This window comes from Cryptomeria japonica, chromosome 6 (assembly GCF_030272615.1).
Source record: "Cryptomeria japonica chromosome 6, Sugi_1.0, whole genome shotgun sequence".
Classification (NCBI taxonomy): domain Eukaryota; kingdom Viridiplantae; phylum Streptophyta; class Pinopsida; order Cupressales; family Cupressaceae; genus Cryptomeria; species Cryptomeria japonica.
In genome coordinates, this window is record NC_081410.1 from 366,622,968 (window position 1) to 366,645,966 (window position 22,999).

Below are 22,999 nucleotides of genomic sequence, written 5' to 3' on the forward strand. Positions count from 1 at the left end.
AAACCGGCTAAAAGACCAGGTCGTGCGATAAGGCCTCTATGACCGAAAAACCACTCAAAGACTCTCAAAATCGACTTCTAGGCAAAAATTTACAAAAGGCCAAGTCTCACAAAGTAAGCCAATAAGCCGAAATTGGCTAATAAGGTCCAAATCGCTCCAAACCTTCATTTAGGCCGAAAATGGGTAAGAGTCTGAATTCGTGCGAAACCTCCATTTGGCCAAAAATGAGACCAAGTTTGCAAAGTCGCCTAGTAGGCGGAAACTAGGGCCAAGTTCAAAATCGTGCAAAATAATCCAATAGGCCGAAAAGACATATTCTTGCCAAATCGACTCTTAAAGCCAAAAACTCCATAAGGAAGAATCGCACAAATGACACTCATAAGCCGAAAATGATAAGTAGCTTCAAAATCGCGCAAATGACACTCATTAGCCCGAAAATCTCATTAAACTTCAAAACAAATCGCACAGAAACATTTTTGTAGGCCGAATAAGAAAGAAAGTTCTAAATGACATTTTACAATTCGGCTCAATTAGCCGATATGCAAATTCAAATGGCAAACTTTCAAATCGTGCCAATGAGCCGAAAGTGGTCTAAATGAAGCAAATCGCGCAATTCGCCTTTGTGAGCCAAAAAACGAAAAGGATAAAATCTCGCAAAATGACCATAAAGGCCGAAAATAGGGAAAGCTCCAAATCGCACATTTCAAGCCTTAGGCCAAATTTCCTCATTTCAAAGGAGGACATTAAAACCAAAATTCGCACAAAACTCTTAACTTGGCCGAAGTTGCGAATAGGGAAATATCATGCCATGTTAAAATAAAATCTCGCATTTTAGCCAAATAGGCCGAAATTCAAAAAGGGGGGTTGCAATTTAAAACAAATCATTCACCTACCCGACAAAATCGCATCTTGCCAAAGGAAAATTGAAGTTGCCATTCAGAGCTTAAAACCCTAATTTTACAAGGAACATTCAAAAGTTAAATTCAATATTTGTTAAATTAATTTATTTAAGTTTTCAAAATGGTTAATCCAAAGTGGAATTCATTGTTTGCAGGACGACGTCGAGAAGACATGATCACAATCAATGCCAGGAAGCGAGAATGCAGAACGCACCATAGAGCACAAGACGAAGCATGGAGAAGCATGCCATCACGGACCACAAAGTCGAAGTCCACCAGCCAGATCGAAGACAAAGAACACAGAATGCTATAAATGTGCATTCACATAAACACACAGCTGGAAGAAATTCCAGAAAATCAGTTTAAAAACTGAACTTGTTTAATGTAAACAACTGCCTATGGGTCCTACCTAATGGATTCAAAATGAGGGGGCACAAATCAGTTATGTCTAGCTACTTAATTGACCAGATTAAAGCCAAACAGTTGTAGGTAGTTGAGAATGTGGTTGGGGAGATAACTAAGGATTGAATGGGCATGGGTTAAAGCAGCCAGGCTTCTAGAAGGCAGATCAGGACTGTTGGATGCAGTCAATCCTGCCCATTGATTCAAATTGTAAAATCTATAAAAGGCAAGAGCCTTTCTCTTGTAAAGGGTTAGATTCTAGTTAGATTATTAGAGTTAGACAATTAGAGCAGGTTAGAGTTTTTGTAGAAAGTTACATTTTATTAGTTAGGAATAGAGTAGATCTGCTGCAGAAATTGTTGTAATGACAACTGAAATCAATATATGGACATTGATTTGGTGTTTGTTATCTTGGTTTTCTTTTGTTTGTATGGTTTCCTTTAGCACGTTTAGATAGATCCTTTTTGGTGTGCAGGTATTTGATGGATTTGGGTTCATACCATTGGGGATATGCTAATTGTGTATCCCTTTGTATGGTTAGTCTAAGCCTTTAAAATCGTGTTTAGTTCAATTGCAGGTGTCCGTCTGAGCTGCACTAGAATTGGGTGCTTAGCCATGCACCTGCAGTCTGAAAATCTTCTAAGTACCCTTGAAGATTGCACCGTTCTTGTGAGGTTGTGAGTTATTCTGGCCAAGCAGGGATTGGTTATGTTGAATCCGTCTACTCGCACACCAGTCTTGTTAATCTTAGGTCTCTTAACCCTATCCTTTTGCATTTATTTTTCCCGCAGCATCGTCAGATGCAGACCCATTTGTTGCAAACGTATGGCCCCTTGTGCTCTCAACAAAACACATCAAATCGTTGAGCTATCCTGCAGTCATGATCTGATAGTCGAAACATTGAGGTCATCCCCATTGATCAATTTAAAACAGCATTAGGGAATTCCTTATTTCAAGAGAGGATAGGATTCTTAGCATTCTATTCTGTGTTGGCCGGATAGAGTTGTAGCGATACAATTTTAGCCACGTCAACAAACTTCTATTCTTGTTCAAACCAAAATTTCTTGCATGTCTTCTATAGTCTCTTGTTATATGACCAAAAGTATTGTAGAAAAGCCAATAACCATAAAAGGAATGTCCTTTGAGGAAAGGACTTCTTGAATTTATCCTTGTTAGCTTTAGGAGCAATGTAGATCTTTTGTGGGGCCTGATTTTCCTCCTTGTTGCCTTCCTTTTTTATGGGACTATTGAGAGCATGTGCATAGCCTTTTGGCTTTTCTCCATTTATCTCCGTTGAGGATTGTTTGGTTTTTTAGCTTTGATCTTCTTCGTAACCAATAACACTCTTATTGTGGGTTGGCCTTTGGGAATTTAAGAAGAGTACAAAAATGTTAGATAATATTCTCAATTCCCAAAGGCCAACCTACAATAAGAGTGTTATTGGTTATGAAGAAGGTCAAAGCTAATAAACCACACAATCCTCAAAGGAGATAAATGGAGAAAAACCAAAAAGCTATGCACATGCTCTCAATAGTCCCATCAAAAAGGAAGGCAATTATCTAACATTTTTGTACTCTTCTCATTCTTCAAGTCTTTGTTCAATTGAGCACTTATTTTCTCCAATTGCTTTCTCAAAGAAACAATCTCACACTCTAGCCTCTCACAATTTTCTTCTTTTACTTTCAATTGGATTCATTCTTCTTCCTCTATTTTCTTTGCCTCTTCAATTTGAACTTTTAGATCTATGATCATCTTCTCTAATTCTTCAAGATTTTGTGGCAATTTTGGCCTAGATTCACTATCCTCTTGAATTTGTATTTTTTGCTTTGAATTCTCCTTCCTAAGCTTCTTGATCTCATATAGGGCACAAATGAGTTCTCCTTCCAAATCAAATTCTGCATCCATTTAGTCATAATCTTCCTCTTCAAAATCCATCACTTTTTCTTGCTACTCTGTCATCACTTGCATTTGGTTTTGTTGATGCTTGATGATCAATGCTCTACTTGACATTTCCTCTTCCCTTGTTTCCTTTTCTTCTTGCCATATGTGCTCCCTAAGATCAACCTTCAAGTGGTTAAACTACACTTGCAGGAACCAACTCTAATACCAATTGATGAGATTTTCTTACTTAAACTTTTGTTACAAACTTAGTAGGCACCAATCCCCTCTTGTGGAATTTCTAGGCACCAACCCACTAGAGACACAAATCTCCTCTTGTGGAATTTATAGGCACCCAACCCATTGGAGACACCAATCCACGCAACTGAGCACCAACTCAGCAAGAGACACCAACCTCTCCAATATTTGGCACCAACCTCAATCACAACAATGTCTTTGTCTTCCTCAAAAACTGCTCTAACAAATCTGCTCAAATCTTCCATGAAATCTGATATAAATCACCTTGAAAGGTCGACTATAATTCTATCTTAAATCACCTTCAGAATCGGCTATAAATCCTTCAAAAGTTTGCCAATCAGATCTTCATGCATCTGCCCACAATGCCATCCAAAATCTGCCCATAGAATTTTCACAAAGTCTTCATAAACCTGCTTAAATATTCTCTCCAATATGCTTCATAACTCTGCTCCAAAATCTGCTCATATCTTCCACATAAATCTGCTCTAGAACCTTAATGATATTCTTTTTAGTTGTTTGATGTCTTTACCTTGACTTCATATTTTATTTATACCCTAATAATGCCTTTTCACCCAAGAGGTCAGCCTCATATGAATATAATAATTTTAATTTAGTTTCACCAAGGAGGTTGGCAAGCTTTTGCACATAAATATATTTATTTTAATTCCCCAAGTGCTTATTTTACCAAGGAGGTTGGCCAGCCCTTAAAATTCAAATATTTATCTTTGAAACTTGATAAAAAAAATTTGATTAAACCTCCTTTGATATCAATAATAAATCGTCTTCACATTAATTCCACTTTGACATCAATGACAATATTTCAAACATAAAAACATTGTCTAAAACAAGAAACCCCCGAATAATATGAATCTTAATAGATCTTCTAGAAAATCATTTCAAATTAAAGATGCTCTAATAATAACAACAAATAAAATAGTCAATCTAATGCATGAATAGCCCCTCTCAATGTCTTTAATTCATTTCCTTGTTTTTGACCATTACATGTCCTCAAAAAATTCTTGAAACCTTGATCACCATTTAAAAATTTACCAAATAATCTTTGTAACTTATATCTAAAAAACCCCATTCATCATCTCTACAAACTTACAAACTGCAATGTTTTGAAACCCTAATCCTTGTCATAAATAACCCACACATGTATGTGTCTTATCTTCTTGTTTGATTCTAATTTTGACATTTACACCACATTTACCAATAATGTTTTGTATTGCCATCAAGATATTAGACTATATATTTTGAATGCATATGTTGTGATTTCATATGTTTGAACTCTAGCAATGTTTCAGCTCCACTATTTTTAATTTAAATTTGATTGTAATCATATTATTTGGTTCAACATTATTGATTATTGATTTCCTATCGTTGATATCTAGATCATGCTAGTTGTAGATAATTTAAGTTAGATGTAAACGTTTGATATTGTATTATTGATTATATCATGTTAGTTGTTCTCATGCTATGCTTTAACTATCCTTGTATTGTACAAATATGCCTAATGTTGTAACTAAGTGTGCTGGTACAGGTTCCCCAAAGGTGATTATTTTGAAGACAATCAGCTTGCATAAATGTTTATGTTTGACTTCCATGTCTCATTCAATTTGAGTTGCAAGATGAGCACTATGTAACCCTGTGAATCCTTGATTCAAATCAATGTCGATTCTAGATTTATGTGTTTTAATAACATTTGAAAAGTGCATGTGTGTTATATGTAGGTTTACTAGCTCTTCTTAGAATTGCATTTTATTTATCTTCAAAATACTCATTAGTGTTTGCAAAATAATGAATACGCTCGAGTTGAAAAGACTTCTATAGATTTTAATTATATCTGCCTCAATGAATAAAGGTGATATACAATTTAAATATCATATGTTTAATAGGTCTCGGGTTGGACACCAACTTGGTCAGTCGATAGTGTTTCTCATTTGGGAATGTTGGTGGATGCATTGGATGTTGATATTCCGGGATTTAATGTGGTCAAATGTATTTGATTTAAATAACATTACGTTATAAAGTTATATGTAATATTTGACTATATGGGCACCCAAGTTAAAATTAAAAGTGCAAGTGAAAAACATTAAATAAACTTTATTTAGGTGGGCACCAACATTAGGGAGGCATAAGGAGTTTTTAATTAAATTAAAAAGTAACCCTCATGTCTGGGCATGGGCTTTCTGGAGCCTATAAAAGACAGTTTTTGAGCTCATTTGCATGTCTTTGGATTGATATTTTACAAACAGATTTGGCTGGTTGAACTTGTTCATCCAGTGGCTTTGTGACGACGGAAACTCTTGCAACGAACATCCTCTACGTTAATAAAAGACGTAATCTAGAGGATGCATTGGTGATTTCATTAAAGAATCACAATTGGGCTTTATTGTTGAAGTTTTCAGATTTCATACTCCGTTTGTAGAGCAAGAGGGATAGAGATTTGTTGTGAAGACATTGCTGGGAAGTATCACTGATTTTATTTGTTGTTTACTCATTCTTTGTTGGCCGTACATTCTCATTGTTGCCCATACAGCCAGGAGTGAGGGCGTGGGAGTTGTGGAAGGCGTGACTAGGGTTTTGAGGAATTTTTGGTAGATGGTTTGAGGCATCCAGGTCTGCTTTCACAAGAAAATCAACGAGCTTGGCATTTAGAAACAATTTCTGAGTGTGGTGTCCAAATCTAGGGCAACCAATTTGCTGCTTATTGATGCCATATCAGTACTTTTTAACTCAGATTTTTTGGGTATGTTTAATATCTCTTTCTAATGTAATTTCATCATCTGGGTATTTGAGTGTTTAAAGAAATATTGTACTTTCAGTATGTAATAAATCTGAAAATCATTTCTAGTTGTGGGTATTTGAATTTCTGCAATATTATATTTTTAACTGTATTTCTATTATTCATTGTTGCAATGATTTTATTGTGAAAAAACAACTTCTGCATTTCTCTCTATTTCTCTCAAACACACTCAAACAGAAAAAACAAACAAGAAAAAAACAAGGGTGTATATTACAGTGTGAAAAAAATTATTTACATTATTAAAATCAATTAAAGGTTAAATGAATTTATTGGAAATGTTATGCATTAGTTATTTGAAATAAAAGTATTCAATGCGCAAAATATCTATTTTTGAAATCCCTAGTTGAATGTAAACAGGGTAAAAAGGTCATTTGCGGTTTATGAGATTTTTATCAACAAGGAAGTAAAAAGGCATTGTGAAAACACTTGTTCATTTTGGTCTTGCTTGATTCTTCCGTCTAGTCCATGTTGTGACTGATTGTTTTCAAAGATATGCTTGAGAAAGATTTCTCATGGCTTGTATGGAAGAGGATTGCTAAAGATTCTCATGGCTTGTAGCTTGGAAGAGGATTGCTAGAGACAAACCCAATGTTGAGTGCTTGCTAGATTGAAGGTGTTCTGCCTTTCAATATCTATGCATTTGTTAAAATAATTTTCATGTAGGATAGATTTGAAATAGAATCTATAAAAAAATTTGCTCTGTAGTTTAGAATTTTAGGTTTTCATTTTCTGAAAAATGTAATTTTGCACCTAACATATGCTGACATTTTCCAAAAATTCTATGTGAAGTGAACAATGTATACTCATTGTTGTGCTCTAAAAGGTATCTTTTGATTTTAGAAACTTTATGTTTTGATAATTGAAGAAAACCCTAGGTTCATCAATGGAAGAAAAGGGAATTTGCATTTCAAAATTTGATTTTCAAAATTAGACCTTGTATGTGTACTATATTTTGCAAGATTAATTATTCTCCAATGGAAACATGTTTTCTATCATTCTGCGACATGTATTGTTGTTTATGCCTTGATTTTGTACCAAGACCATTTTTGAGAATTCATCTTTTTGGCTTTCATAAATGAGATCTAGAGAAGTAGTGGAGTGAACTCTCAGTGCCCACCCAATTTAAATGGAACCAAGGGATGAGACATACAAGAAGATTAAAAAAATATAACATTTAAAATTGAATGGGGTAATCCACAAGTTCAATTCTGAATTCCACTATGGATTCGTTGAGTGCTTGTGCAAGACAATAATTTTTTTCTCCTTTCAGATCAATGCAAATGTCATTGAGAATCCCCCATTGTAGATGGGAGCATATTCCGCAATCATGCAAGGTCATAGAACCATGTGTTGACACTCCATTGTCCTACATCTAGTAGCCTCTTTTTTATTTCATAGGATAGTTTGTATCGGATTGATGTAAGTAGAACAAATGTGTAGGCATTGATTGGTGCTTGTAATACCTTTATGTAGGGTTTGCTTGGTGTTCTATGTACTAAATGTGATTAGTATGTGTGAATGCTCAACAACTTTGTTTTGTGCAAGTGTTGTTGGACTACCTAGTCAATGACCTCCTACGTTAGAGTGGGGGAGCTTAGGATACCACATGGTTGGGTGGTGTTGGTCACTATTGAGGCTAGCCAGATTCCTAGACATGCTCATTGGAGGGTGTGCCTGGATCTTGTGACATCTCAATAGTTGTAGCTCTTTGTTTCTACTTTCTTTGAAAAGTTGTGAAGTGTGGATCTTCAGATCATAGATATAGGTGCAATTTTGTATATTATTGAACTTTTAATGTATTGTTGTTGAACCAGTCACATATGGGATGAGATCCATTAATTGTATTAAGTATATGTTATTATTGTACTTCATTTTGTGCCTTGTCTTATGAGGGAATTGTAAAGATGTGATAACTCCTAATTTTGAAAAGGCTGGGCTTAATAGATTGGAAGTTGAAAACTTGAAATAATACTAGTTGTTTATGTCATAGTTTTAATACTCGGACTCGGCATGGACTCAGCAGCCCAAAGTAGGACTCAGCTTAGAGCTTGACAAAAAACTCAACTAGGACTTGGCTAGGACTTGACAAAGAAGAAAACCGTAGTTTTACCAAAAAAAAAAGAAATTAAAACATTTAGAGAACATAAGAGCCACAATTCAAACATTACACATGTCATATGATCTTCAAACACTCAATATTTGAAATTTCATCATTCATGAATTAGATTCATACCCATAGTTTCAAATTTTCAAATGTATAACAGCATCATAGATTCATGTGTTTATAAATGTTTACATATAATGATATGTAAAAACGAGAAAATCTGAAAAACAACCAAATTAAATCTACATCTTCCTCTTTCCTCTCCTAATGTAACCCAATTTTTGAGACCTCGAAGTAGAAGGTGCTACAGGAAGAAGTGTTTCTTCTTCTTCAAAATCAAAACTGTCTTCGTCATCCTCCATTGCATCCAATTTTGCTTCTTCTGCTGCTCCTCTCTCCAATTCTGCAAGATTTTCTTTAGTAAGGACATCATCATCATTTAGTTCACAAACAGTCCATTCACGATATGGATCAATATCATCCATGTCTATGAACTCATGCGAAACTCCCTCCACCTTTCTATTTTGAAGGTGAAGGTTGTATCGAACGAAGCCAAGATCATTTAGGTGATGTTGGGTCAATCTATTTCTCTTCTTTGTGTGAATGTTCTCAAATAAACTCCAATTATGTTCACACCCAAAAGCACTACATGACTAGGACAATAAATGAATGGCTATCTTTTGAAGATTAGGCATGCCAACACCATAATTCTCCGACCATAAATCTTCAAAAAATCATTTAGAAATATAAGAATTAAGTAAAAAAATATAAGAATCAAGTTTCTAATTTTTCCTTGTAGTATTGAACTAAATTTTTCACTTGGTTGTTGTTTATCTCTCCTTAATATTGTTTGAGATGAAGAAAAGAGTCTCCCCTCTACACCCTTGTAGACCCTGAATAGATAAAAATTACAATTATATCAAATATAGAAAAATAGTTACTATGTGTGTAAAATGGATGTTTCTAGATAGTAAACATTGCCAAAATCATAAATAAGATGTAGCAAAACTTACCTTCAACTCATCAAGAACCTTGTTTCACAACTCATGATCAGGTGCCATCTTATCAATGCATGCAATAACACCTGCCATGGCCTCCTCATCAGCCTTAAATGTATCAGAGAAGTAGAATTTTGGGTTCAAAAAGTGGCCCAAGGCATGTATCAACCAGTGGAGTTGGTTTGTCCATCTACAACCAATGAAGTGCCAAATGATTTCATTTTTTTTTGTTTCCACCATAGTAATGTGAAATGGCCTCTTTGACCCTATCCATGGCCTCATAAATGAAACCCATTGGCATTGCCCTCTCCATCCACCATGCAAAGAACCCTAACCAAAGGTTACATCAACTAAAAAAATGAAAACAAGTTTTAAATTATTAGAAAATTAACCTCAAAATAAAAAAACAGCAAATACATTATCTTGTATAAATTTTAAATCTGTATTTGTTACTTACCTTGATCAACTCCTCTCCATTTTTTATGAATGCGTCATCGAAAACTATACTTACAATCTTCTCCCCTTTAACTTTCTTGGAAAATGGAGACTGCAACCAAACATCAAACACAAACATTTTCTTGAGATGAGGAATGGCACCAAGAATGCTTTGCAATGTAAGAAAGTGGCTAGCAAATCATGTCACTCCTGGTTGCACAAGGTCCTTGCCATTTGTGTGCTTCCTCATTAAAGAAAGCACCCAAGTATGCTTGTAGATAACTTGGTAACATTTTTCGCATCTTCAACCACACTTTTCACCCATCCAATCTTGCCAATGTCCTCTAACAATAAGTCCAACCAAAGTGCAGCACAAGAAGTCCATGAAATTGTAGGATGCCTCTCCATAAGGAGTCTACCTGTAGCTACATAGGCAGTTGCATTGTCCATGACAACATTCTCAACACCAACCTCCTGGACCACCCCATCTAGTAAGTTGCACAAAGTTTCAACATTTTTTACTTCGTGTGAGGCATCTACGAACTTGAGGAACACCAATCCAACATTTGAAGCCACTAAAAAATTTACGATTGTCCTAATTCGTCCATCTATCCATCCATTTGATAAGATGTTGCAACCTTTTCTCTGCCAAAAAATTATTGGTTCTTTAACCACAAGTGTATTTCTTACGGTATCCTCTAGCAATGGCCCACTCAAATCTATAGTTGTTGGGGTCTTAAACCCCTTACCTGCAACTATCAATGCATTCCCCAAACCTTCCCAATATGGGTTGTTCGCCACATTGAAAGGTAAATTATTATTGTACCAAAATTTTGCTATTGCCATCCTTGCTTCATGATGTTTTTCTTTATTCCATCTCGTACCTTCAAGTGAAGGTTGTGCTCCTGGAACATTGTGTGGAATAGAGTAATTTGGTCCTATTGGAGGAATTTGGCTAGCCCTAGTGGTAGAAAAAGAACCCTTAGGACTCTCACCAAAAGAAGAAGAATATGGTTGACGGTTGCTTGGACTTGGGCCAGCAAGGTGATCTGATGGCATAGAAGTGGATCATTCGGATTCATCACTGCTGCTAGTGCTTCCTTAGTCCTTTGTCTTTCTTCTTTTTTTCAACTCATAATTAGCAAGAAGGGCCTTCATCTCTCTAACCATCTCCAAAGTATATTTAGGGTATACGTCCACATTTTGTCTAGGTATTTTGGCAATGTGGTACTTTAATCTATTGATTCCCCCCATCATCAATTTAATGCATTCAGTGCAAGTGATCTCGCTCTTCTTGTTTCCCGGTATCCCATACTTCCATCTAGGGTCTTTTCTATATGGACTAGAAGTAGGCATTGCTGTTTAAACATGGAAAAACGAAAGAAATCAGTAGTGTTTTGTAAAAAATTAGAACAAAAAAAGATAATCAATCATTTGAAAAAAAATAAAAGAGTTCAAACACAAGCGAAAAATACTAGGAAATAGGTAAAGAAGGAAATGGAAAAAAAATTGACAGCATTTCCCCCTATTTTTCAAGACTTTTCACATTTTCAATTGAAGAAAACAAAAAAAAAAAGACGAGAAAAATCATTTACTTGGTTCTAGTTCAATCTCGTACGCTTGTCTCCTAATTGTCCTTGCATGTTTTTGTCACATTGGTTAAAAAGAAACAAATGACTATGAATAGTAGTATGATTTCAATTAAAATGTATTAATGGTATTCATAGATGTTAAGTATGACAAATTGAACCCTAAAATTATATCAGCTAGTAGAGGAACAAAAAAAGATTTCGAAAACAAAAGCTGCAACATTTTATCTAATAGGTGAATAGATTGCAAGAATAAGACTCATTAATGTTTTAGCAGCTTTAGGAGGATGGTCCATTTGAAGTCAGTTGATGCCTCCAATGAAGTAAAAAGTATTAACTAGTTGCTGATGGACAATGCATTTGCATATGTGCTAGCCAATAGACTTCTAGAGGCATGACAACCTGCACTCTTTTAGATCCCTTGGCTACCCACTACCTTGACATTCTCCTTGAGGACATAGGGACACTAAGCTAAATGAAAGACATGTTGCAAAAATGCAAGGAATGTTACCAAATAAATCTACAACCACACATGGATCCTAAATCTCATAAGAGAGCACACTAATGCCAAGGAGCTTGTGTGTGCATGAGTCACGCACTTTGCCACAATTTTGTCACCTTGCAGAGTATAAGAACAACAGTGCCCAACCTTAAGTGCATGTATGTGAGTGAAAGGTGGTTAGAGAGCCCTGTATTGCAAGAAAGTTAAAGAAAAGGGTTCATGAAGAACATTTTTGATAATACATTTTCCACCAGTAGAGAGAAGATCATCAATGTAAAAAATAATCAAAATCTCTTTTTTTTTCCTTTAAATTTTATAATGTTACAAGTTTTTGTAATATTTTGATACTTTAATTTGTTATTTTTAAAATTCCAATTTAATTTAATTTTCGAACTTCTTTTTCATTCTCTGTTTGTTTTAGGTGTCAAAACCATTGGTCAAAGTTCTACAATTGGTGGATGGGAATAAAAAATCCATGAGGTATTTATATGAGACCATGGATAACACCAAAGAGGCAATTTAACATTTGTATGGATTGAACAAAAGTAAATATGAACTCATATGGCATATTATTGATTAGAGGTGGAACAGACAATTCTATCAGCATATAAATTATATTACTTCCTATTTGAACCCCAGGTTTTTCTTCTCCCCCTCATTCAAAGCAGATGTGAAAGTTATGCTTGGCCTCAACATGTGTATTGAGAGGTTGCTCTCCAATGAAAAGCTTTGAGACCTCATACATGATGAGATACAAAGATATAAAAGGGTGGAAGCATTGTTTTCTTCAACTTTATGCATTTGTAAGAGAGCCCATCTACAAGTAGGCAAAAAAGCATGTGTTTAATTTAATTTACTAATGATTTTAACTTTTAGGTTTGCTAAAATCATTACAAAGTGATAAATGTTGTCCTTACAAATTTGTGGTGGGAGCATTTTGGTATCACTATGCCTAATATTCAGAGGTTTTCCATCTGAATTTTATCCAAACCCAATAACACTTCCAGTTGCAAGTACAACTTTAATGCTTTTCAAGTCAATCACACAAAGAAACACAATGGCTTGACTCAAAAACATTCAATGACCTTATCTTTGTGTGATCCAACCTTTGGTTGCATGAAAACAAGATAAAGGGGGAGGAAACATATCATCCACTTGACCTCACTGGCATTGATCAATATTTAGATTAGGTTGCTAAGGCACCAAATTGGAGTCAGTGTTTACTACTGATGAGATAGCTGATTTGGGAAGGGATGTAGTTGAATGGCAAGTAAATGTGGCAACATATGAGGAGGTTACAGAGGAGGCTAATGAGCCATCAAGGGTAAATTTAGGGCATACACAACTTGATCCTATGCCTAAGTCTCTTGTCGAGGATACTACACTTATGCCATCCACTTCCATAACACCCACATAGCAGCAACAGACTTTTTTAAGATTTAATTGTAGAAGAAATTTATGATTTTGTAATTCTTATTGATATCAATACTTGAAGTTCACATGTTTTGAAAATTTGAACTTACTTTTTGGTCTATGAAGTGTAATGAACTCTAATTTTGATCTATATATGAAGGAAATCAGTAATATGTTCCATAAATTCAGTAATAAGCATGCTTTTGAAGAATACATTTTAAAATTTATGTATTTTTTAATGTTTAATAAGTTTTCCAAGTTATTGCTGAGTTTTTCCCTTGCTGAGTCCCAAGTTTTAAAAAAAAATGGTCAGCAGAGTAATTAATTGTAAAGTCCAAGTTTTGCAATTAAGGTCCTACCTATGGTGTAATACATTCAACTCAACTTATGTTCGCATAATACGGTTGGTATGAGAAAGTAAACCTAAGGAGAGCAATTCACATTGTACAATAGATCAGGAAATTGACTTCTTTAGCAGTTACCATCCATTCTGATAAAATCAACATTGTTACATTTCTTGTATCATCAGATCAAGTCTCTCTCTCTCTCTCTATCTGGTCTATCGTTGCAAGTTATTATGGATTCCAATGTGTTGCATGCTAGGTGCTTGAATTGAATAGAGTAGTTAATCTTATCTCAAAATTATTACAAAGGATTAAAAGATCTTCTGAAGATATATTACATAATCCAACAAATAGATCTTGTCCTTGTCATCCAAATTATCATGCAATTAGACTAGGATCAGTACACTGACGCTAGAAATGATTTATATAATAGTTCTTACACAAAATTTCTACCTGGCAAGGAATGAAAAGAACTCTCTGAGTGTTGCGCTGAAAGCTTGTCAAATGCTGTTCAGCAAGGCTTGCTACTATGTGCCGGAAAGTAGCCACATCATCCACCAGATTGGCCTTCTCTAGCCGTTGGCCTATGCCATGAACCATGAATACCAAGTGTCGCACTGGAACCTATAAGAAATATTACCAGTTCGACATAGAGAGTCAAAATTGAAAAAAATTAAGAAATATGTAGGTAAAAATGAATAAAACTAATTGTAAATACATTGTAAAAAGTAAGTTTCAATTGAACTGAATCATAAAATAATCAACCTGTGAACAATAGTCATCCATTTCTTCCTCTCTCTGTTGCCGTAATTCATCCTATAATTAGAACATTCAAACAATCTAGAAAGTCAAAACTATTATATCATTGATGTTATCATGTTCTCTTTATACTACTAATCATATAACAAAAAGGGAGTTAATTATAATTAGAAAATGTCAAGAATAACTTGAACTAGTAAAGAAAATAGAAAAGCACAGCATTTACTAAACAAGATAACCCATCTCTTTCATGAAAAAAACAAGAATCCTAGAGTAATCAAAATTCTGAAATCAAACAAATTGGAAAATGAATAAAAATTTAACGAGAATAGGAAAAGAAAATTATCTTGACAAAGAAAGAATTAATTTCATATAAGACCATATCAGTTAATGGGGTTGCCAAGTTATCATGGTCAAGAACAGGATTTCACGCAGCTTATCCAACCCAGATCTAACACTACACAAACTATATACTATATATATTATTCCATTTTGAATGCAAATGGAAACACTAAAAGTATTTCACAAAAGCAAGGAAACAAAAGCATACCCAATAATGTGTTGAAACCATAGAAACGGGACTCGCCCAGACTCGCCTAAACTCGGCGAGTTCGAGTCCAAGTCATGCTCGCCGAGTCTCTGGGACTCAGACTCGCCGAGTTGGCGAGTTTGGCTCAAACTCGCCAAACTCGGCGAGTCCCGAGCCCCAAACTCCGCTACTGGCTGGGTTAGTAAAATGACAAAAAAAATACATTTTAAAAAGTTTTTTTTAAATGAATGGTATCGTCTTTGTTCACTACAACCTTTGCCTGAGAAAGAGAAAAATTAGGGTTACAACATGTCAACCAATAGAAAAATAACACCCGACACCTTTATTAAATAATAAGTATTTTTGGCCTCGCAGGGCGCTGCCCCTTGACCCCGCCCTGTATCGCGACAGGAAGCGCGCAAGGGGCGTTGCCCCTTGACCCCACCTTGGGGGCGCTGCCCCCAAACCCCCATCGAAAAATATGGGGGGAAACTGCGTCGATAGAAGTAGGGAAAATTTAAGCTCCGAGTCTGACACTAATTGGATCGACCAGGTAGATATAGAGGCTGAGACTGTAGCCATGGCAGAGGAGGAGCGGAGAGCACGAGCACAGACAGGAGATTCAGAGGCAGATAGTGACACGGATGTTCCTGATGTTGGTGAGCATGGCATGGTGTCACGGGGAGCGGCTATGGCTGTCGAATCATCCAGGACCTACCTTAGACGCCTTCACAGGGGGCCAGGGCCGGAGGGTGCAGGCTCCTCTTAGCCATAGGCTTGTAGTTGTATTTACCTTTGGTATTTGTATGAAACATTTGATGATGATCATATGATGACATGGATTTTTATTCCATGAGTTTTGTAATATTGTATACATTTGACGATATTTATATATCTATGTTTGTTATTTCCTTCAGCTACAATTTGCGTTTATGCCTATGTGATTGATGTATACTTGTGTATGTAATCAAATGAGCTGAGTTTGATGATGTTATTGTGTCTTTAAGGTGTATTCAATAAAGGGTGCCTGAAACAAGTTTTAAATCTTTAAAAATCTTTAAATTTCTTGAGTTTTTCACTTTCCCGAGTCCAGCCGAGTTTGGAGCCGAGTCTGACGCCGAGTCCCGAGTCCGAGTCCGAGTCGGCCTTGCCAAGTCCGAGCCGAGTCCGAGTCCTGTTTCTTTGGTTGAAACAGCCATTCTGGGATCGTTTTCAAATACTCCCTGCTATTTTCAGCCATTCCCTGAGAATTTCTAGTGCTTTTTATCTTTTTAAGCACTAAGAAAAAAACAATTCATCTAACAACTGATTCACCCATCCCTCCATAAATATTTTTTGTGTTGCTTTTTTCTTCTACATGCATTTCCACTTAGTCATAAAGATTGAAAGAGAGACTGGAACAATATGTTGAAGGTTAAACAGATAGTCAAAGGAGAAAAACCAACCATTTCAAATGGTATCATCTATCTTACAATTTTTGGCTTTGAATTGTTTATGATGAGAGATTTTCGAAGGCTTGCATCTAATCAACCCACTTGTAAGTTACCGTAGTGTACCACTCACAGCAATTCCAGTCTCTAAAATAATCTATTATATGATTAAAATATATATCAAAATAATCTATTAGATAATTAAAATACATATCAGTCTCACCCTCTGAGCTTGCACAGAAAGAATATATGGATGTTTCTAAACATGAAAGATATGCACAATTTTAGTACATAAGATTCTGAATTGCTTCTGGTCTCATGCCCAATTTTTTTATTAGAAACATAATTTTGCTGCTTATTTCTTTGATAGATTTTTGTGTTCTTTTCGCAGGTCTGCATTTGTTATGCATTTATTTGGAAACAATTGTGCTCTATCCTCCTTATCTCATACAAACAAGAAGGAAATGAATCAGTGTTAGTCTTTGAACAGTGCAGACAGAATAGATAGATTAGCTTAAAAGAATTTCAATCTTTTCTTACTGCATTTATTGAATTTCCACCAAAAGCCTGATTTTGTTATTTATTTCTTCAGCTATTATATTTTGAGATTATTTTCACAGGTTTGCAGTTTTTACACATTGTGATTTATCTAGGAAATGCTATGTTCTTCAGCTATACCCTGATACTTCCACTCTACAAACTTTGACAGTCCTCTTCAGTGTTGCTGGCTGAGATGAGGAACCATTGACACAGCTTCAGAACATGGTACTGTTAATGTGTTTTGTAGGCACATGCGAACACAGAATAAAATACCTTAAGTATCTTATCCTCTCTTGGATGCTGAAGATTAGCTTAAGTATCACCCGAAAAGACTCCAAGGTTCATGAATGTAGGATCACTACGTGTGGATAAGCTTTGTTGGTCGTTGTGACTATTGTTTCATCTAGGGGCATTTATGGTTCGAAAAGATCTCATGAAGTGATTTGCAGATGATATGCAATGAGGTCCCTTCCTAAGACTACTGAATGATTATCAAAAAATGGCAAAAGACAGGGGTTTAGAGAAGTTCTAAGCTATCCTAGAATGAATGAATGAAGAAATGACACAAGTGAAACTCAACTAGTTATAGAATCGCCATATGTGAACAACTCCACTAGAACAAGTGCAATCTTCTAAGAATATTTGGAGATTTTCAAATCACTACTAATCATAGACACCATTAGTTGAATGCATATCGATGATTGAGCAATAATCGAACTTGAACAATTTTAGGAGTTCCAGTTGACCACACAAGGCTCGCTTACAATCAGCAAGAAAGCTAGTGGTATGGATAACGAGCTTCACAATATATCAAGTGCAACATTCCATCATTTAATCTAATGCTTAAACTAACATTAAAGATTGACTTGAGAAGATAAAAGAACCATGAAATAGGCTTCAAGGATTGAGCAAAAACACCATAACTTCAATGTTTTATTGATCCAATAGCCAAACAACAACAATTCTTCAAATCTTTCTCTTGCCACTATTCTAGCACTATTACTCTCTCTTCTATTCTCTTCTACTCTATTGCTATCACTATTGCTTACTATTGCTTATTAACCATTACAAATGAAATGAGTGGAGTTTATATAAGACTCCCAAATACAATAAAGGGCCGAGATCGAATGAAGATCAAGGGCCAAGATTTTGCCACCTAAACCCTAATTAGGGTTTGATACAAATGAAAACCCTATCTAGATAATCATCATCATGAATCAGCCAATAGGAAAATAGCATGTGCCAGCACGAAAACTGAGGAGGCATGCTCCAATAGGAACGCGAAATGCCACATGAGATCATAATAAACTATCTTCTAGAATCTGGTTCCCTTTCTCACATTCCTTTCTGGCATATTCGATGAATCTAATCACCATGTCCTCTATCTCAGTCATCGGGATCTCAGGTAGAGATTTCAGCTGCTCTTCCATGTGCATGACTTCGTCGAAAGCTTTAATGATGGCATCCTCCCATTCAAGTTCGAGTTCTTGAGTTTTGCTTGCCAAGACTACGAACTCTAGCATATCATTCATTTTCTCTTTGGTTGTCATACCATCAGTACCGTGGAAGATGACCCTCATTCTTTCTTCCAACTCCTTAGCCTCTATAACTGTCCCTGGATCAATCTTCTTTCCCAAGACAATTTGTGCTACTCCCACTATCTTATCATGGACTCGGTGCATATCATCTGTAACTTGACAACATCCATTTCCAATCTCCTCGAAGATGATCTTCTTTGTGCGAAGCAGGCTACTCCATCGCAAAAGGCTAGGTGTAGTTCCTTCTCTCCTTACTTTCTCCCTTGATAGGACCTCTCTTGGTGTCTTCCTTATTACTTGAAGCACTAGAATGATAAGGTCTCTAGCATGAGTAAATGCTTCGGAGGCCTCTATGAGGACATGAATTCTTCCAAGGACCTTTATAACAGTATCGAGTGTTTGCATGATGCCTTTCATGAACTTGCTCACTCTAGTATATGAATCCTCTATCCATGCATCCATCAACTGTGTTGAATTCCTCATTTTCTCCATATGATCAATTGACTTTGCGGGAAGCAAGGGAGGTGGTGTGGCTGTCGGACTTTGATGTGTCAATGGTTGCTGAAATTGTTTGACACAGTCCCTCCACACACTTATCTCCTTTTCCAATCTTCTATTCTTCTCTATTTCAGCTCTCAACATGTCATTGACTACTTCCAATGAATCAGTTGCATCACCAATAGCTTGCTCGGAGATGAGCGGACCGATGGTCTCCATATCATACTCATCCGTTGTAATCTCTCCTTCATATTTCTAAACTCTTGGAGTGGCTATTTGTAGCTGTCTTGATCACGATTCATCTCTAATCACCTTTGACATCTTCGTAGCTTTCCTCTTTTCAGTGACTTCTCGGGTTTGGCTTAGAAAACCTACTATATCAAATGTTTGTTCTTCTTCTTCAACCACTATCACCTCTTGAGCTAGTATTCCTTTTAACCACTCCGGAACAGAAGATCTTCCTTCTTGAATTTGTGCTCCTTCGTGCATTTGCTCATCTCTAGGTGGTGATGTAGTTTCATCGTTATTTTCTCTGCCTTCTTCTATCTCTTGAATGAGGTCAGTGAGATCTTGTTCTTGAGATGCTCCTTCTTTGCCTTTATCATTGTGGACCGTAGACTTTGCTGATTCATTGCCTCCTTGACTCAACTCCTTTTCCATCCTTAGTTCTTATTGTTTGGCAGAAGGACGATTCGCACTTGGTTTATGCTTCTTCCTTGTGGGTTCTTTTTCACCATGATCTTCCTTTCTTTTTTATCATCTTGAATGAGATGATTGAGGTGTGCTCCCACTTGCACTAGCTTCATCTTCATCATCTGCCTTTTCCTCTTCTAAGTGGAATGTTGGTGTTATATTTTGCTCTTTCTGCTTTTGGTGTTGCACATCTATTCATATACGAGTGTACTCCAAGACCCGTTTTATTAACTCCTTCAAATCATCAATCTCCAAATCTGCCCATTTGAATTTGACCTCCTTGTCTTCTTTGGCATAGGCTCCTTGGAGATATCTATCGTTGTCTTGAACTTGATCGGCTACATGAAACAATTTGCCTTCTTTAATGAGATCGAGGGATAGCCTAGAATACAACTTCTTTTTCACCTCTATATCATTTTGAACATTCATCCAATAATCTTCAAGATGCCATCGATTTCTATTCTTCCTTCCCAAAACTTCCTTCACATTGCCATATGGATCAAAACAATCTCTAGCAGTGAATAGCTTGAGTGAATGTAGTGCTAATTCTTGTTCGACATCTGTTGCTGCATGAATGGATGGGCATGATTCAATAAAATCTCCAAGTGTGATGGGAAAAGAAACACCAGCTCCATGCTTGTGTCTATATGCCTTGATGTATGCCAATAACTGTCTCACCATCTCGAGTAGCACCATTAGCACCATTCTATTCGTTGGGTATCATGGCAACATGTAGGGAGGAATAGGAGATCCTTTAACTCTGATGTAGGTGAACCTTGGGAACTAGATGAACCACGCACCATGTTGTTCTACCAATGCCTATGCTTCTGGAGAGAGTTTGTTGTGATCCACCTCGAAACTGCCTTGCGATATGCATAGTGAATGCATCATTCACCCTCCTGTAGTGTTGTTTTGGTGGATGCCTAAGCTATGGATAACAACTATATACCTTAATCTGTCCAGGCCTCCTTCCAACTACGCTAGTGTACATGAGTCCTGGATACTCAAAATTTATCGCAATGGAGTATATGACGTAGGAGCTCATATAGAATGTTCTGGTGCGCATTAGCCTCCTTAACAGTTTATCAATGTTGTTGCTAATGAGTCTTGCCCAATTGATCGCCTTCTTGTCGTGGGTGACAATCTCAATGTAGTAAAACATCCACTCTTCAAACTATGAAGCCTCGGGTGCACCAACCAACCGATGGAGTAAGGTGATGAAGTCTCTATATTCATCACTGAAGTCTACCCTGTGCAATCTATCGGGCCACCTGCTTCTTCCTCCTCTACTCTTCTTCAACCAAAATTTGTCGATGATCTTCGCACAAGCATCAACGTCATCTTTGTAGGCTGATTTAGCTCCTTCCAAGGTTTTGTAGACCATTTCCTTGGGCTCGGGTAGATGGAATGTCTCACTGATTGCCATCTCTGAGAGATATGCAAGCACTTTCCCATCCTTTGCCACAATTCTCCTTGAGTCAGAGTCGTAGTGTTGAGCACACTCTACAATGAGCTCATAGCATTGCACCACAGGAGGAAAGCCGGCTGCATTTATGATTCCACTTTCGATCATCTTCTTGGCCGTAGTTGTGGGTTCGTTGATGTATGATGGGTGGCAAAACTTCTTGGTGTCGAACTTTCCAAGATTAGTGTCTCCTGCTTTGCTCCAATTCGACGTAATTCTACTTTCGAATGCACTCCCCTTCAAATCTTCCTTGATGAGCGCTTGGCAAGAGAGAGTCTTGTTGGGTTTGGGAGCCACCATTCTTCACCTATGAGAGATGTGAAAGTTAGAAGAAGTTGTAGCGCAATGAAACTTATTTACTTAACTATGAAATGAGTTTGCTAAACAAGACTGATTTACCTATTATGCACTAAGAAGGTCTGATTTACTTCAATAAATTGGCTATTAATCCTAAATCAAACCTGCTCCTGCTCTTACATCAGCCTAAATAAAGTACTTACTCCTGATTTCTGAACTTCAATCCTAAAATCTAATTAATGAAGCAACTGTTGATGTTCAAAGGCTCGCTGTCCTTTTGATCCTTTTGCTGCTGAAGGATTAAATTCGCCCTTCAATCTGCCTGAATTCGTCCTTGTGAAGATGTTGCTGCTGTGCTTCTTGGAGTAAATTCGCCTTTATGATGTTGCTGTTGCTGATCTTTTGGAGGATATTCGCTTTCTTGCTGCTAAAATCACCAATCTGCACCTTTAATTCGCTGACTGCTTCTCAGGAGAGAAGGAATAATTGTTTGATTTGATGCTATGATGATTATTTCACTCTTACCTTTATAGGCGATCAAGGTGAAAGGTTGTGCCCTTTCCTATTTAGGCCGACTTCTCTCAAAATAAATTAAAACAAAAATTACCTTGGCCGACCTGCCCCATGATTAAAATTCGAATTTGTTTTGGGCGCCTATGTTATGCATTGGTCAATTTCGCTCCATTTTATCAACTCATGAAGTTCGTTGTTATGTGGAATTTGCTCCAACTTCCCAACTCCTGAAGTTCACTTTCAACCTTGAACTTATGAAGTTCGCCTTTCTAAAAATTCGCTCCAAATCTTTTGAACCTGAAGTTCGCTCCAATTCCTTGACTCATGAAGTTGTTTGAAGTGTGAAATTCGCTCCAAATCTCTTGAACCTGAAGTTTGCTCCAATTCTTCAGCTCCCGAAGTAGGAATTTCGCTTTAAATTGTGTGATCATGAAGTCTTATTTCAATTGCCTTGCTTGCTAGGTTTGTTTGTCTTTCTAAAACATGAAATCCGCTCCAAAACTCTCAAACTTGAAGTTCGCTCCAACACTCCAACTCATGAAGTTGCTTCACATGTGAAATTCGCTCCAAATTGTGAGATCATGAAGTTCGCTGGCAAAACCCAACTCATGAAGTATAAATTTCGCTCCAAAGTACAAAGTCATGTAGTTGTAAATTTCACTCCAAGATGGCAACTCATGAAGTAGCAAAATTCGCTCCAACTTGAAAAGTCATGAAGTAATGATTTCGCTCCAAAGTACAAAGTCATGAAGTTGTAAATTTCACTCCAAGATGGCAACTCATGAAGTAGCAAAATTCGCTCCAACTTGTGAAGTCATGAAGTAATGATTTCGCTCCACTTGCTTAACTCATGAAGTATATATTTCGCTCCAAAACATGAAGTCATGAAGTGTGAATTTCGCTCCACTTGCTCAACTCATGAAGTAAGAATTTCACTCCACTTGCTCAACTCATGAAGTAAGGGATTTCGCTCCAAGATGTGAACTCATGAAGTGTGAATTTCACTCCAACTTAGCAACTCATGAAGTAGAGAATTTCGCTCCAAAAGGTGAACTCATGAAGTTCGATATTTCGCTCCAAAAACTCAACTCATGAAGTTCACTTGG

General features: G+C 36.6%; 1 protein-coding gene across 9 annotated transcripts in view; it reads right to left on the reverse strand.

The window, feature by feature from the left end:
* The window catches only part of LOC131072233 (phospholipase SGR2), a 269,214-nt gene that overhangs the window by 113,335 nt on the left and 132,880 nt on the right, over nucleotides 1–22,999 (reverse strand). For 8 of the 9 annotated variants that reach the window (XM_058008349.2, XM_058008348.2, XM_058008350.2 and 5 more), the window contains exons 7-8: nucleotides 14,397–14,447; nucleotides 14,085–14,255 (exon numbers count right to left, since the gene is read on the reverse strand). The exons of the other annotated variant lie outside the window; for it this stretch is intronic. In XM_058008349.2, the coding sequence (XP_057864332.2) occupies nucleotides 14,085–14,255; nucleotides 14,397–14,447 (222 nt within the window). The remainder of the gene's footprint in view (nucleotides 1–14,084; nucleotides 14,256–14,396; nucleotides 14,448–22,999) is intronic. 9 annotated transcript variants of the gene reach the window in all.